At 49.0% G+C, this 12,839-nt stretch overlaps 1 protein-coding gene across 1 annotated transcript in view; it reads left to right on the top strand.

The window, feature by feature from the left end:
- The window catches only part of ATM (Serine/Threonine-kinase ATM-like protein), a 312,761-nt gene that overhangs the window by 279,693 nt on the left and 20,229 nt on the right, over nt 1-12,839 (top strand). The window contains exons 71-74 of the mRNA XM_087389269.1: nt 11,170-11,249; nt 11,388-11,466; nt 11,956-12,002; nt 12,149-12,248. Coding sequence (XP_087245395.1) covers nt 11,170-11,249; nt 11,388-11,466; nt 11,956-12,002; nt 12,149-12,248 — 306 coding nt within the window. The remainder of the gene's footprint in view (nt 1-11,169; nt 11,250-11,387; nt 11,467-11,955; nt 12,003-12,148; nt 12,249-12,839) is intronic.

Consider the following 12,839-nt stretch of genomic DNA (forward strand, 5'->3'; position numbering starts at 1 on the left):
TCACCCCTGTTCACCTCCAGGTCACCCCTGTTCACTCCTATGTCAATTCCCCATGTTCACCTCTCTGTCACCCATGTTCACCTCTAGGTCACCCCTGTTCACCTCCAGGTCACCCCTGTTCACTCCTATGTCAACTCCCCATGTTCACCTCTCTGTCACCCATGTTCACCTCTAGGTCACCCCTGTTCACCTCCAGGTCACCCCTGTTCACTCCTATGTCAATTCCCCATGTTCACCTCTCTGTCACCCATGTTCACTCCTAGGTCACCCCTGTTCACCTCTAGGTCACCCCTGTTCACTCCTATGTCAACTCCCCATGTTCACCTCTCTGTCACCCCTGTTCACTCCTAGGTCACCCCTGTTCACCTCTAGGTCACCCCTATTCACTCTTATGTCAACCCCCCATGTTCACCTCTCTGTCACCCATGTTCACTCCTAGGTCACCCCTGTTCACCTCCAGGTCACCCCTGTTCACTCCTATGTCAATTCCCCATGTTCACCTCTCTGTCACCCATGTTCACTTCCAGGTCACCCCTGTTCACTCCTATGTCAACTCCCCATGTTCACCTCTGTCAATTCCCCATGTTGACCTCTCTGTCACCCCTGTTCACCTCCAGGTCACCCCTGTTCACTCCTATGTCAAGTCCCCATGTTCACCTCTCTGTCACCCATGTTCACTTCCAGGTCACCCCTGTTCACTCCTATGTCAACTTCCCATGTTCACCTCTGTCAATTCCCCATGTTCACCTCTCTGTCACCCCTGTTCACCTCCAGGTCACCCCTGTTCACTCCTATGTCAACTCCCCATGTTCACCTTTTTGTCACCCATGTTCACTCCTAGGTCACCCCTGTTCACCTCCAGGTCACCCCTGTTCACTCCTATGTCAATTCCCCATGTTCACCTCTCTGTCACCCATGTTCACTCCTAGGTCACCCATGTTCACTCCTAGGTCACCCCTGTTCACCTCTAGGTCACCCCTGTTCACTCCTATGTCAACTCCCCATGTTCACCACTCTGTCACCCATGTTCACTCCTAGGTCACCCCTGTTCACCTCCAGGTCACCCCTGTACACCTCCAGGTCAATTCCCCATGTTCACCTCTCTGTCACCCATGTTTACCTCCAGGTCACCCCTGTTCACCTCTAGGTCACCCCTGTTCACTCCTATGTCAATTCCCCATGTTCACCTCTCTGTCACCCATGTTCACTCCTAGGTCACCCATGTTCACTCCTAGGTCACCCCTGTTCACCTCTAGGTCACCCCTGTTCACTCCTATGTCAATTCCCCATGTTCACCTTTTTGTCACCCATGTTCACTCCCAGGTCACCCCTGTTCACCTCCAGGTCACCTCTGTTCACTCCTATGTCAACTCCCCATGTTCACCTTTTTGTCACCCATGTTCACTCCTAGGTCACCCCTGTTCACCTCCAGGTCACCCCTGTTCACTCCTATGTCAATTCCCATGTTCACCTCTCTGTCACCCATGTTCACTCCTAGGTCACCCCTGTTCACCTCTCTGTCACCCATGTTCACTCCTAGGTCACCCCTTGTTCATCCTTGGTTCACCCTTGGTTCATCCCTCCTTCAGCTTCATTCAGCCTCATTCACCTCTATAACACCCTGATCCAATATCCTATACAAGAGAGAGAGTAAAATTCAAACTCCAATTTTCCCACCGTGTTCATTCAAATATTTCCTCTTGCCCACACCGCTTTTTCTCTCACCTACCCCCTCCCACCAAGGCTATATTTAGCCACCAAATTCAGCGTCTGTCCTTTATCTCCCAATTCCAACCAGTGCTATATTTAGCATCTGGCTAAACTCTCCTAATTCCAACCACTGCTATATTTAGCATCTGGCTAAACTCTCCTAATTCCAACCACTGCTATATTTAGCATCTGGCTAAACTCAGCGTGGATCCTTGGGATCAGCTCATCCACCTCCTCCACCGCATCTTGCAGCCCACTCATGCTAATTTTGGCTTACTTTTCTAAAGTTGGATCTCTTCGTTATATATTTATGGCTGTTTCCCCCCCCCTCCAGACAACGAAATCATACGCAGCCTCCCCTGCCTCCTTCTCCTGCAGCCTACGAAATCATACGCAGCCTCCCCTCCCTCCTTCTCCTGCCGCCTCCCTCCTTCTCATGCAGCCTCCCTCCTTCTCCCTCCAACGCTTCTCCTGCAGCCTCCCTCCTTCTCCCTCCAACGCTTCTCCTGCAGCCTCCCTCCAACGCTTCTCCTGCAGCCTCCCTCCTTCCCCCTCCATCGCATATCTCCTACAGCATCGACCCTCTGCTGCAGCCTCCTCCTTCTCTGCAGCCTCCCTCCAGTGCAGTCTCCTGCAGCCTCCCTCCTTCTCCCTCCATCGCATATTTCCTGCACTCTCCTGCAGCCTCCCTCCTTCTCCCTCCAACGCTTCTCCTGCAGCCTCCCTCCCACGCTTCCCCTGCAGCCTCCCTCCTTCCCCCTCCATCGCATATCTCCAGCAGCATCGACCCTCTGCTGCAGCCTCCTCCTCCTCTGCAGCCTCCCTCCAGCGCAGTCTCCTGCAGCCTCCCTCCTTCTCCCTCCATCGCATATTTCCTGCACTCTCCTGCAGCCTCCCTCCTTCTCCCTCCAACGCTTCTCCTGCAGCCTCCCTCCCACGCTTCCCCTGCAGCCTCCCTCCTTCCCCCTCCATCGCATATCTCCAGCAGCATCGACCCTCTGCTATAGCCTCCTCCTTCTCCTGCAGCCTCCCTCCAGCGCAGTCTCCTGCAGCCTCCCTCCTTCTCCCTCCATCGCATATTTCCTGCAGTCTCCTGCAGCCTCCCTCCTTCTCCCTCCCTCGCATATTTCCTGCAGACTATCATCGCAACCCTCCTGCTGCAGCCTGCAGCCTCCCCTCCAACACCTTCTCCTGCATCCCTCCTTCTCCTGCAGGCTCTCCCTCCATCGCCACCCTACGGCTCTCCCTCCATCGCCACCCTACAACTCTCCCTCCATCGCCACCTTACAGCTCTCCCTCCATCGCCATCTTGCAAAACCCTGCAGCCTTCCCTCCAACGCCTTCTCTGCAGCCCTACCTTCATCGCAATTCTCCTTCCCCCTTCTTGTTATCACCTGGCCAGCTCCCCTTCTCACTAGCACCTCGCCAGCTTCCTCTCTAGACCTCCTCATCGACTCCCCTTCTCGATTATCATCTGGCCAGCTTCCTTCTTGCCTCGTCATTCACGCCCCTTCCTTTCCTGCTTCCTTTCTAACTTTCGTGCTTCTCCATCAGCTTCCCTTCTCATCGCCATCAGCTCCCCCTCTTGTCACCACCTACCCCACTCTCTCGTTCTATCTCAGTGGGCTTGCCAACGCCTCGACAATAGCCCCCCTACCTCGTCACCAGCTCCCCTTCCCTTCCTGCTTCAAGCCCTCGACAGCAGCTCCCCTACCTCGTCACCAGCCCCCCTTCCCTTCATGCTTCCTTTCTTGCCTTGTCATCACTCACCTTCCTGCTTCGTTATCAGCTTCCTCTCCTGCTTCGTCATTAGCTTACACTTTACCTCTTGTTCTTCTTCATGCTCGAGAAGAAGTCTAAGTATAAGCCAAGGTTGCCCAGAGATAAGCTCTTCATTCCTTTCTATACTGCCATGACGTCTCAGGCAGCCTCTGCAGTGCACATGACCTCACCCCTGCCTACAGCCTCAGCAGGGCTGACTACATCAGCTAGGCCGACTTCATCAGCAGAGCCACTTCCATCAGCAAGGCCAACTTCATCGGTAGGGCCGACTTCATTAGCAGGACCGACTTCATCAGCGATACATTCCCATCTTGGTCCGGAGATCACTATCATCTCGGATGGTGAGCCACCGCAATCAAGACAGCAGCGGGGGGTTCTTTTCCACTCCCAGAGCTCCAGTGCCTCCTCTTCTGACCATGGGGGCTCAGATTACACCCCCTCTGCACGGAGACCACATTCAGAAGGGTCGGGTGGGCCAACGGAGATACAGAGCCCTTCGGTAACCACCCCTCCCCTCTCCCACGTTCGGGTTATGTTTAAACCTCTTCTGGATCCGAACCTCAAACTATCCTCCGTATTGTCATCTTCCGAGATCCAGACCCTCAGTCTAACTGAGTTCGACAAGGTCATCTTCCCTCCAGTGGATGTGGAACTGTGTACAGGATTCATCAGATCTTACGACTATGTCACAGACACTTTTGAGTTCATGGGCTCCAGGCAGCTTCTCACACCCAATTTGGTCTCACAGTACATGGGGCTCCCTGCTCTCCCTATTCAGCCTCCTTCCGACGATTCACCACATCTCCTGTCATTCCTTTCACAGTGCAAACCCAACAGGAGGGGATATGATTGCAAAAAGGTTTTGGAAGGTGGAAGCAGAGAAGCAGTGATCACACGCTACTTCTTCACTCGCTTCTATTCAGCACCCGGGCATTACTACATCACGAAAGGTATCCGTCCTGCTCTTAATGCTCTCTTCACCATCACTCAGTATGATTTTGCATCTCTCTTTTATTCAACATTCCGGGCCACTGTTCAAAATCGCACACGCCGAAGCACACACACATGTACTTGTGGACCTCACCTCACCTACCTCTTGCACCAGTGGCGGGCTGCAACGCCTGCACTTTTTCCTCCACCTTCACATACTTCATCCTCTCCTCACCGCCCACCCTCCGCTCCTATGATCCCCCACTTGAGATCATCTCCACTGGCCCTTCGTGCGGCCCCAGCATCCTCGGCCTCTGCTGCACCAGTCTCTGTCCTCTCTTCCTCTCCAGTCCCCGTTCCCACTCTTGCTCCCCCCACATCTGCATCTCCAGTCCCCATTCCCACTCTTGCTCCCTCCACATCTGCATCTCCAGTCTCCATTCCCACTCTTGCTCCACCCACATCTGTAGCACAGGTTTCTGAGCCATTCCCTCTTGGGCCAGCCTCTGGAGCTTTGCCATCAGTTGCTCATGCAGGAGTCGCCTCTCCATCCATCCCCTTCGAGGCAGATTGTGATTTCCCTGATGATGTTCTTCCGGTCACTCCCCTGCCCTCCTCAGGTCTCACCCACCATGGCAGAACATTACCACTTACCTCACCCGCAGTCATGACCATTTCCCCTCCAATCATCTCATCAGGGTCAGTAGGGTGCAAAGATATGCACATTAATCCCCCAACTCAGGGGGATACCTCCACAGAAGGTACGGCAGCAGGCACCGTTACGGCAGCTGGCACCTCTGCCCTGGAATCTCTTGATGGAGAGGCATCAGAACGACACAGGTTATTGAACCTGAATCTTACTTTGGGAGCTACTGGTGATGTGAAGACCCCACCCCGGGTGTCTCGACGACTGACCCCTGAACCAAGTATGGAGGCTGCTGAACAGGACTTACTGGAAACTCGACCTGGCGAGGTTATTTTTGCTGGGGGTAAGATACCTTTTCCAGCGGATTGTCCTCCACTTCCTCAAAATGATATGTTGGATACCTACTTCGCAACCTCCTCGGGAGATCTATTCACCCATGAGGCCCAGATAGAGGAACAGAGCCAGGAACACAAACGGCTGCTGTATGCATTAAAGCGGAAGCGGTCTTCTGTTTGCATGGAGGAAGAGGACTTGGACCAAATTTTCACACTTCCCTTGCAAGAGACAATCGCTTCCAACAAGAAGGTATCCCAAGCTCCAAGCTGTTACCTAGACATCGACACACTGGCTCCAGTGGCAGCTCTAGAGGACCTAGAGCAAGAGGGGATGAAAGCGGCCTTCGAGGAATATGGCGAACTTATTGACATGGCTGACCGAATGACCTATCGGGACAGGTATGCATGGGTTAAAAGGTCCCTTCATATGGCTCAACGCATTATAGATGACAGCTTCATTCAGATGGGTGCCTCCCTCTTTAATACTACGGGTCAGGTTTGCAAGCTTCTGTCACAGAAGCAACACCTCCGCTTGGAACATGAGAAGCAGGTAGCCAGCATGCATAAAGAATGGGATACAACATTGCAAATGAAAAAAACGGAGTGGGGAGCAATTCTACAGGCAAGGGAAGCTGGGTGGAAAACTCAGCACGACGAGTTTCAGCAAAGTCTTGTAGCAAAGGAGGCAGAGTGGACAGCCACCAAGAAAGTTTTGGAGGACCACCATTCAGCCCAACAGGCTCAAATTCAGCGGGAGCTTGCCGCCCTACAGGACAGATACACCTCACTGGCTGCCGATAAGCATACTGTGGATCAACAGGTGGACGTGGTGCGGAGTCAAATGAAGCAGATTCGCGAGGCAAAAGACCATCTCCAAGTTTCACATTCCAAGTTGCAGGACAACTTCCATGGGCTGCAAGATGAAAATGCTGCTCTCAAATCTCGATGTGAACATTACAGGTCTGGCTACCACAGGTATAAATCCAAATATAAGGACATCCGCAACCTCATGGACACAGTCGAGGAAGAGGCAAGGACCAGCCCCGGAACCTCAGCACACCCACCACACCCACCCCCTCCCCCTCCTTGACTTTCATCCAGCAAGCAGTAGCTCCTGGATCTTTTAGTTCGGCATATCTTTTTGCGAACTCTGTACATTTGGATTCTCATGTAAATAAGGAGTTTGGAGTTGTATGGTCATGAGCCAGTTTCTTTTTTTCAGTTTTACAGTTGTATGGCCATGAGCCAGTTTCTTTTTTCAGTTTTACAGTTGTAAGGCCATGAGCCCTTTCTTTTCAGTTTTGGGATGTCAACCCCAAGGTCACTTTCTTATTTGTAATTTACACCTAACTTTCTCTCACAAGATCCTCGGTCATTCACCGGGACGGTGAATGATAGTGGCGGGGGATCTGTTGTACTCAAAGTTTATAGCGACCCACCAAGAGTCACACTTGGGTCACGTCATGGTCACCTCAGCAACATGCCAAGTTGTTAGACCTTGGTCATACCTAGTCGCAGCGTGTTCACATGTGTTCACATCTTGGACTTGACATGGACATGACTTGGACATGACATGACTTGACATGGACATGACTTGGACATGACATGGACTTGACATGGACATGACGGAAGCAATACATGACTGAAGAGTGCCAAACCTCAACCTCGACTCACCATGGTCAAAGTCAATCATAGGGAAGTATTGGCGCAATGGTACGTGGGATACACCTGTTGGTGCACATGGGAAGCAGTCCATCAGTTAAGAGGCATAGGTGGTGCACCAACCCTCTCAACCAACTAGTGTCAGGAGCGCAGGAGAACACATGGAGCACGGGATTCACTGACCCAGGACAGGCTGGAGTGTTGCGGAAGCCATCAAGGACAGAGCGGCCCACAAACGGTGGAATGGCTAAGGATGGCTAAGGGTGCAAGAAGGCAACCAATAGGAAGAAGGTGGGGAGATTGGTAGCGGGGGGTGGAGCAGAGGAGGAGAAGGTGAAGAGGGGGAAAGGGGAAAGGGGAGGGACATTCTGGCAAGAACAAGAGGCGGGAGTGAAGGAGTGAGAGGCTAGAGTCAAGAGCTCGCCTCGTGTGTATCTTCGGGGAGTGTATCAGTCATCTTGCTCTCTAATGAGTTATGCTACTTCCCATCTCTGCTCGCTACTCTAAAATCTCTTTTCGTTGTGTTCTCCTCCCCTCCTCTCCCTTCACCTGGTACAACGGACCTGTGTCATGTGGTTGAAGTTCCTTGCTGTTCATGTCGAGGGATGGCTTTCATGATGTTGTTCCGCTTTGGTCTTCTTCTTGCTCACATCACTTCAGCACTTGTACCGCTTGCACATAGTTGACACCATCGACAAGCACTCACCTACGCACCATCAGTGACACTTATGGCACGTCTTACTCGCTTCTCGCACCAGTGGCCCTAGGCCTCCGGTAATACTTCCGGAAGTGTTAAGAAACCCCCCCCTCAGACAACTAGGATTTCTTTTTTGGCTGCACTGATGGCACTTTGCCTAGATGTCCTTTTGTCTCCCACTCGCTTCTTGACTGGAAGCATGTTCTTTCTCATCTGGAATGGAATGGACGGCAATCTTTGCTTGGGAATTCTTTGAGAAGGTTTGAGAAAACTCACATTTGAAGCATTATGAATCCTCCAAAGATATGGTAGCTTCAAGCAGTAAGCTGCATCACCAATCTGCTAACATACGATGCAAATCCCTACAAAATCCATCTCTTGTCATCTCCACTGCTTTCAATAAAGCATCAGTACATCAATGCCCTACACGCTAGTCCTAAACTGCTTGTAACACCAGAGACACCATGCATCTGAAGAAATCCATCTCTGAAAGTATAATGCAAATGCTACTGTCCGTTAGAAAACTGATCATAGAGGCTTGCAGACTCCCTATCCTCTTCATACAAGTCCTTCAATGCATACAACTCGGGACTCAATGCATATGCCTCTCAGACAATTTAGTCTGAGTGAGGAAAATATCTCAAGGTTTGATGATCTGACTGCACAGTGAAATCAGCCCCTAGCAAGTAATGCTCCCATGCAGAAAGAGCAAGAGCCACAGCCAGCAACTCTTTCTCATATACTTGCAAATTTCTTTTAGCATCCTGCAACATTCTACTCTCGTAGGTAACAACCCATCCATTCTGCATAAGAATTGCGCCATTGCTATTCCTACATACATCACAATGGACAACAAAAGGCTGACCAACATTGCCATTACCCATAGCAGGGTTTGCTATACCAGCCCCAATACCCTGCATACCAAGCATGCCTATAGAGGCTCCCATAATGCCATGCATTCCAATTTGCATCCCTAGCTTCGTGCCAGTGTTTCCATTCATAATTCTCTGCATTCTAACTTGCATACCCCCAAGCATAATCCCTTGTATACCTTGCATTCCAGGCTAAAAACCAATGGGGTGATTTCCAAGCATTCCTTGGCCATTCCCAACATAGCCATCCACTGCTTGAAACACACAAGCACCATGAAAATTTCATGGATGTACTGTGGGGTGCGGAATTACTTACTGTCCCTGGTTTGCATGCTGAAAACCATTGCCTTGGCCATGCAAATCAACACCAAGACTATGAATAAACTGTTGCAATGGAGCACCTTGTCCATTTGGCATAATTGTTGGCTATCCATTCAGTAGCATAGGTCCAACAGGCTGCCTATCGGCATTCTGATCATCATCAACAGAATCTCCCTCAAACAAAGATTGCCAATGTTGGGAGAACTCATGTCCCCTATCCCAATCCTCGTCACTATGTGACATACTTGCTGAATTCTCCGTGCTGCAATTCAATTACAGCGAGTAATACTTGCACTAGAGACAACCACAGGCTCACCTCCTTAAAGAAAATGGTGAGGTCTCCTCACCAAAGCAACCACATACTCACCCCCTTGAGAAAGTTGGTGATGTCCCGACAACGGAACCATGAAGCCGGCCTTCAATAAATTAAAGGGCAGTAAAACTAACAAGTAATCAGTCAACACTGTTACATTAACAATTCAGCAAAAGTATTCCCTGCACCACGACAAAGACACAGATTGGCCCCAAACCTTGGCGCCCCTTTCGGTATTTCTTTATTTAAGTGAGAGGCCCAGAATCCCAAGCTACATAAAGGTTTACAATAATTCTTACATTTGGGGCATTCCACATCCCATTGGGCATCCACATACCCTACATAGCCTTTACTGTTCAACCGCTCTCACCACTCTTGGCAGTAGGTCTTCATACCCATTCCAAGAAGCTTGCACATAGCCTGGAACTCTCACTAGTAACCACACTTGGCCACACAATTCCCCTATCTTCCACAAGTACTCCCCCGAGACACTGATGCATTCAAGACAATGGATAGTTGCAATCTTGACCAGCCAATTCCATGGCAATAGACTCAGCTCATACAGGAGCTTATGCACAAGTATACACACGGAGAGTTTTCTATCCACATTGCTCGTACAACCTTGGCTCTCGTGCCTGTGCACACAGCCCAAGGCAACCTCCACGAGCCCGTACAAGGCAACTAGAAGATAGGCCTAACTCTCCATTCACAGCTGACTGTACACAAGTGTATCTGTCCGTACAAGAGCAGTCAGCAAACAGCCTGTGCATGCACTCAGCCCATAATGTAGTAGCCTGCAATCTGCACATGCTGCAGTCAGCTTTGGAACCCGTGCAGTCCATACTGCAACAGTCAAATCCTTCCGTACAGCTCCAGCCCGTACAAGTGCTTTTAATCTCCATGTACAGACTATCGGTACTGCAACAACCATACATTCCAGCCCGTACACGCAGCCCATCATAACGAGACCGTATTGTGGCCGTACCACGGATGGTTCATGTGAATTATCTCGTGTGTGTCCGATCATCTCCAGTCAGCGCCTCTTGCCTTATGTGAATTTCTTCCGAGTGATTCCCAAGGCAACCTTGCCAAATGCACCAAGGCATGGGAAATTGCCATGTGTCCATATGCCCCCTCTAGTGGGACCTTTTTAAAGCCAAACCGATGGCCAACTTTTGGATCCTAAGGTTCTTTGCCCCCTTCTTGGTCCAAACCACAAAATTAACACAATGGCTAGGGGTTCTAGCACATCCACAAAATTAACACAATGGCTAGGGGTTCTAGCAACCCATGCCCTTGCTCCTTGTCTTCCCAAGGTCCTGCCCACATGCAGGCCAACATGCATGCGCCATAAATCATGCCCTCGTGACACATCATCTCTGAGGGTTGTGGCACTTAAAAATTGTGATCTAACAAATACACGGTATGCATAGGTAAAAGAATCACACCTTTGTCAGTCTAGGAAGTAGCCTGCAGGAAACTACTCTTTGTTGATTTGTTTCTTATAAAGACCTGTCACCTCCAGTTTCTCACTCTTAGGCATGCCGCCAGCAGAACTCATGCTCTTGCACACAACTCACCTAAGCAAATGGAATTACAAACATTGGCATTGCTGGAGTAGGAGAATCTTTTGCATAACATTCATGTCTCTCCTTCGTAGACAAGATGTACCTGCAGTACAGGCTGCAGAGACGTGAATTTCTACAAATCTTTGACTTTGGCATGTTTTGAAGAGTTTCATGAGACTTTAAAATATCGTAACAGAAGCTGTAAGAATGTTTGCCTTCTGTAATTTTCTCGAAAAGTATTGAAGACACTGATTCCAGATTAACTCATGATCAACTCTGTAGGATTAGGTTGGATATTCTGACCTGTGGCTTTACTCATCATTTCTCAAGCAGGTCATTCCCTTCACTCCAAGTGCAGGTGTTTTGGAATGGGTTGATGGAACAATACCACTTGGGACATATCTCTTTGGCAGGTTGGTAGCTTTCCTTTGAAGTTTTGTAAAAATGTTCAGTACATGGCACTCTGGTTTCTGGAAAGGAAGTGTGATTGGGGTCATGAAGAACAAATCTGAATGCATGTCATTTCAATTCTAATATGTATATAATTTCAGCAATAGAGCAGGTGGTGCTCATGGCCGGTATGGACTTGGAGATTGGACGTTTTTGATGTGCAGGGACCATATGGATAAAGTGAGACCCTAATCATTCTTCATGCCCCCCCCGCTTCCCCCCCCCAAAAAAAAAGAAAATGGCAAAAAAGAGGCCCCCTCTATTCATGTCTTCTTTATACTGTACATGTCCTGGATTTTGTGCATTCCCTGAAATTAGTGCAAGTTTTAGTTGACTGATGCCAGAGAGGGATACAATCTTACACTTCATGGACCTAGGAATCCATTGGTTATATAGTCCACGACCCTGTGGTCTGCATCTACTTCCAATTAACCTAGGCAGTGAGCTGGAACCCCACAAAGGAGAGCTAGCTTTTTCTTTCAGGGCTTTGCACATAGCTGAATCTTTTGTAATGTTTTCCAATTTTAATAGAGGATTCCTTTCTTGGGAAGAGAGAAAGAGAGAGGAAGAGAGGGGCACATAGAATCTTTAACTGTTAACCTGAGAAACTTCATTTTAAATATTTTCCACTTTTCATGAGGAAATATTGTCACGTTTTTTGTATCACAGGAGACAGACAAAGAGAAGGCTTTCCAAACTGTTTGTCAGAATTTCCGGTACGTGATTTAACTCTCAACAATTTTCTGGTTTAAACAATAACAGCAAGGTTTACTTCGCTTATCCCTGTTAAACCCTTTTACACAAATGTTAGGAGAAGGAATCAAGAAGGCTGGCTTATAATGTATTGTTGGGTTTTTTCCAGACCTGTCTTGCACTGTTTTTTCCTTGAAAATTTTGCTCAACCAGCAGACTGGTTTAAGAAAAGGCTTGCGTACATACGCAGTGTTGCAACAAGCTCCATGGTAATTTCCATGTGCTCTTTGTATGAATTGATTTTGAACAAGTTTAAATACGCAATGTGTACTAAACAAACAACATCCGTGCCTTCCAAAGTCCCTGCGGAAAACATCAGAAGGGTGAAGCTATGGAAAGGGAAATGACTAAAAGGCCTTGTGGTATGGTTTAGTATACTATGATATCTGTACTTGCATCAATTTGTCTTCAAATATCAATGCCAAAGCTCTGATATCGTATGAGCTGGTTTCGTTCGTTTGCATGACAAAGTGCTGTGATGCCATTGAATCTAGGGAGATGATAATGAGTAGATTGCAATCAAATTTTCATGATTAAAGCAGCCGAGAACAAAGTTGCATTCTGCAGGATGAGAAAAGTCACCTCATACCCTGCCCTGGAACTAGGAAGCTGGAGCTCGAACATAGCTGGAAGACGCCACTCAAGGGACATTGGATTTTATCATTCCTTCTAATTTGATGTGTAAAGCATTTGATTGAAGAGCTTTGAGAGCTATTTCACATTTGTTAAACAACTTAGAACCAGACAACACTCAGATTGCTACTAGGAACCTTGAGTACAAACAGAGCCGGAAGACCCAC

The sequence above is a fragment of the Dipteris shenzhenensis genome, chromosome 18, assembly GCF_047967505.1.
Source record: "Dipteris shenzhenensis isolate YYH24624 ecotype China chromosome 18, Dip_SZ_1.0, whole genome shotgun sequence".
NCBI lineage: Eukaryota > Viridiplantae > Streptophyta > Polypodiopsida > Gleicheniales > Dipteridaceae > Dipteris > Dipteris shenzhenensis.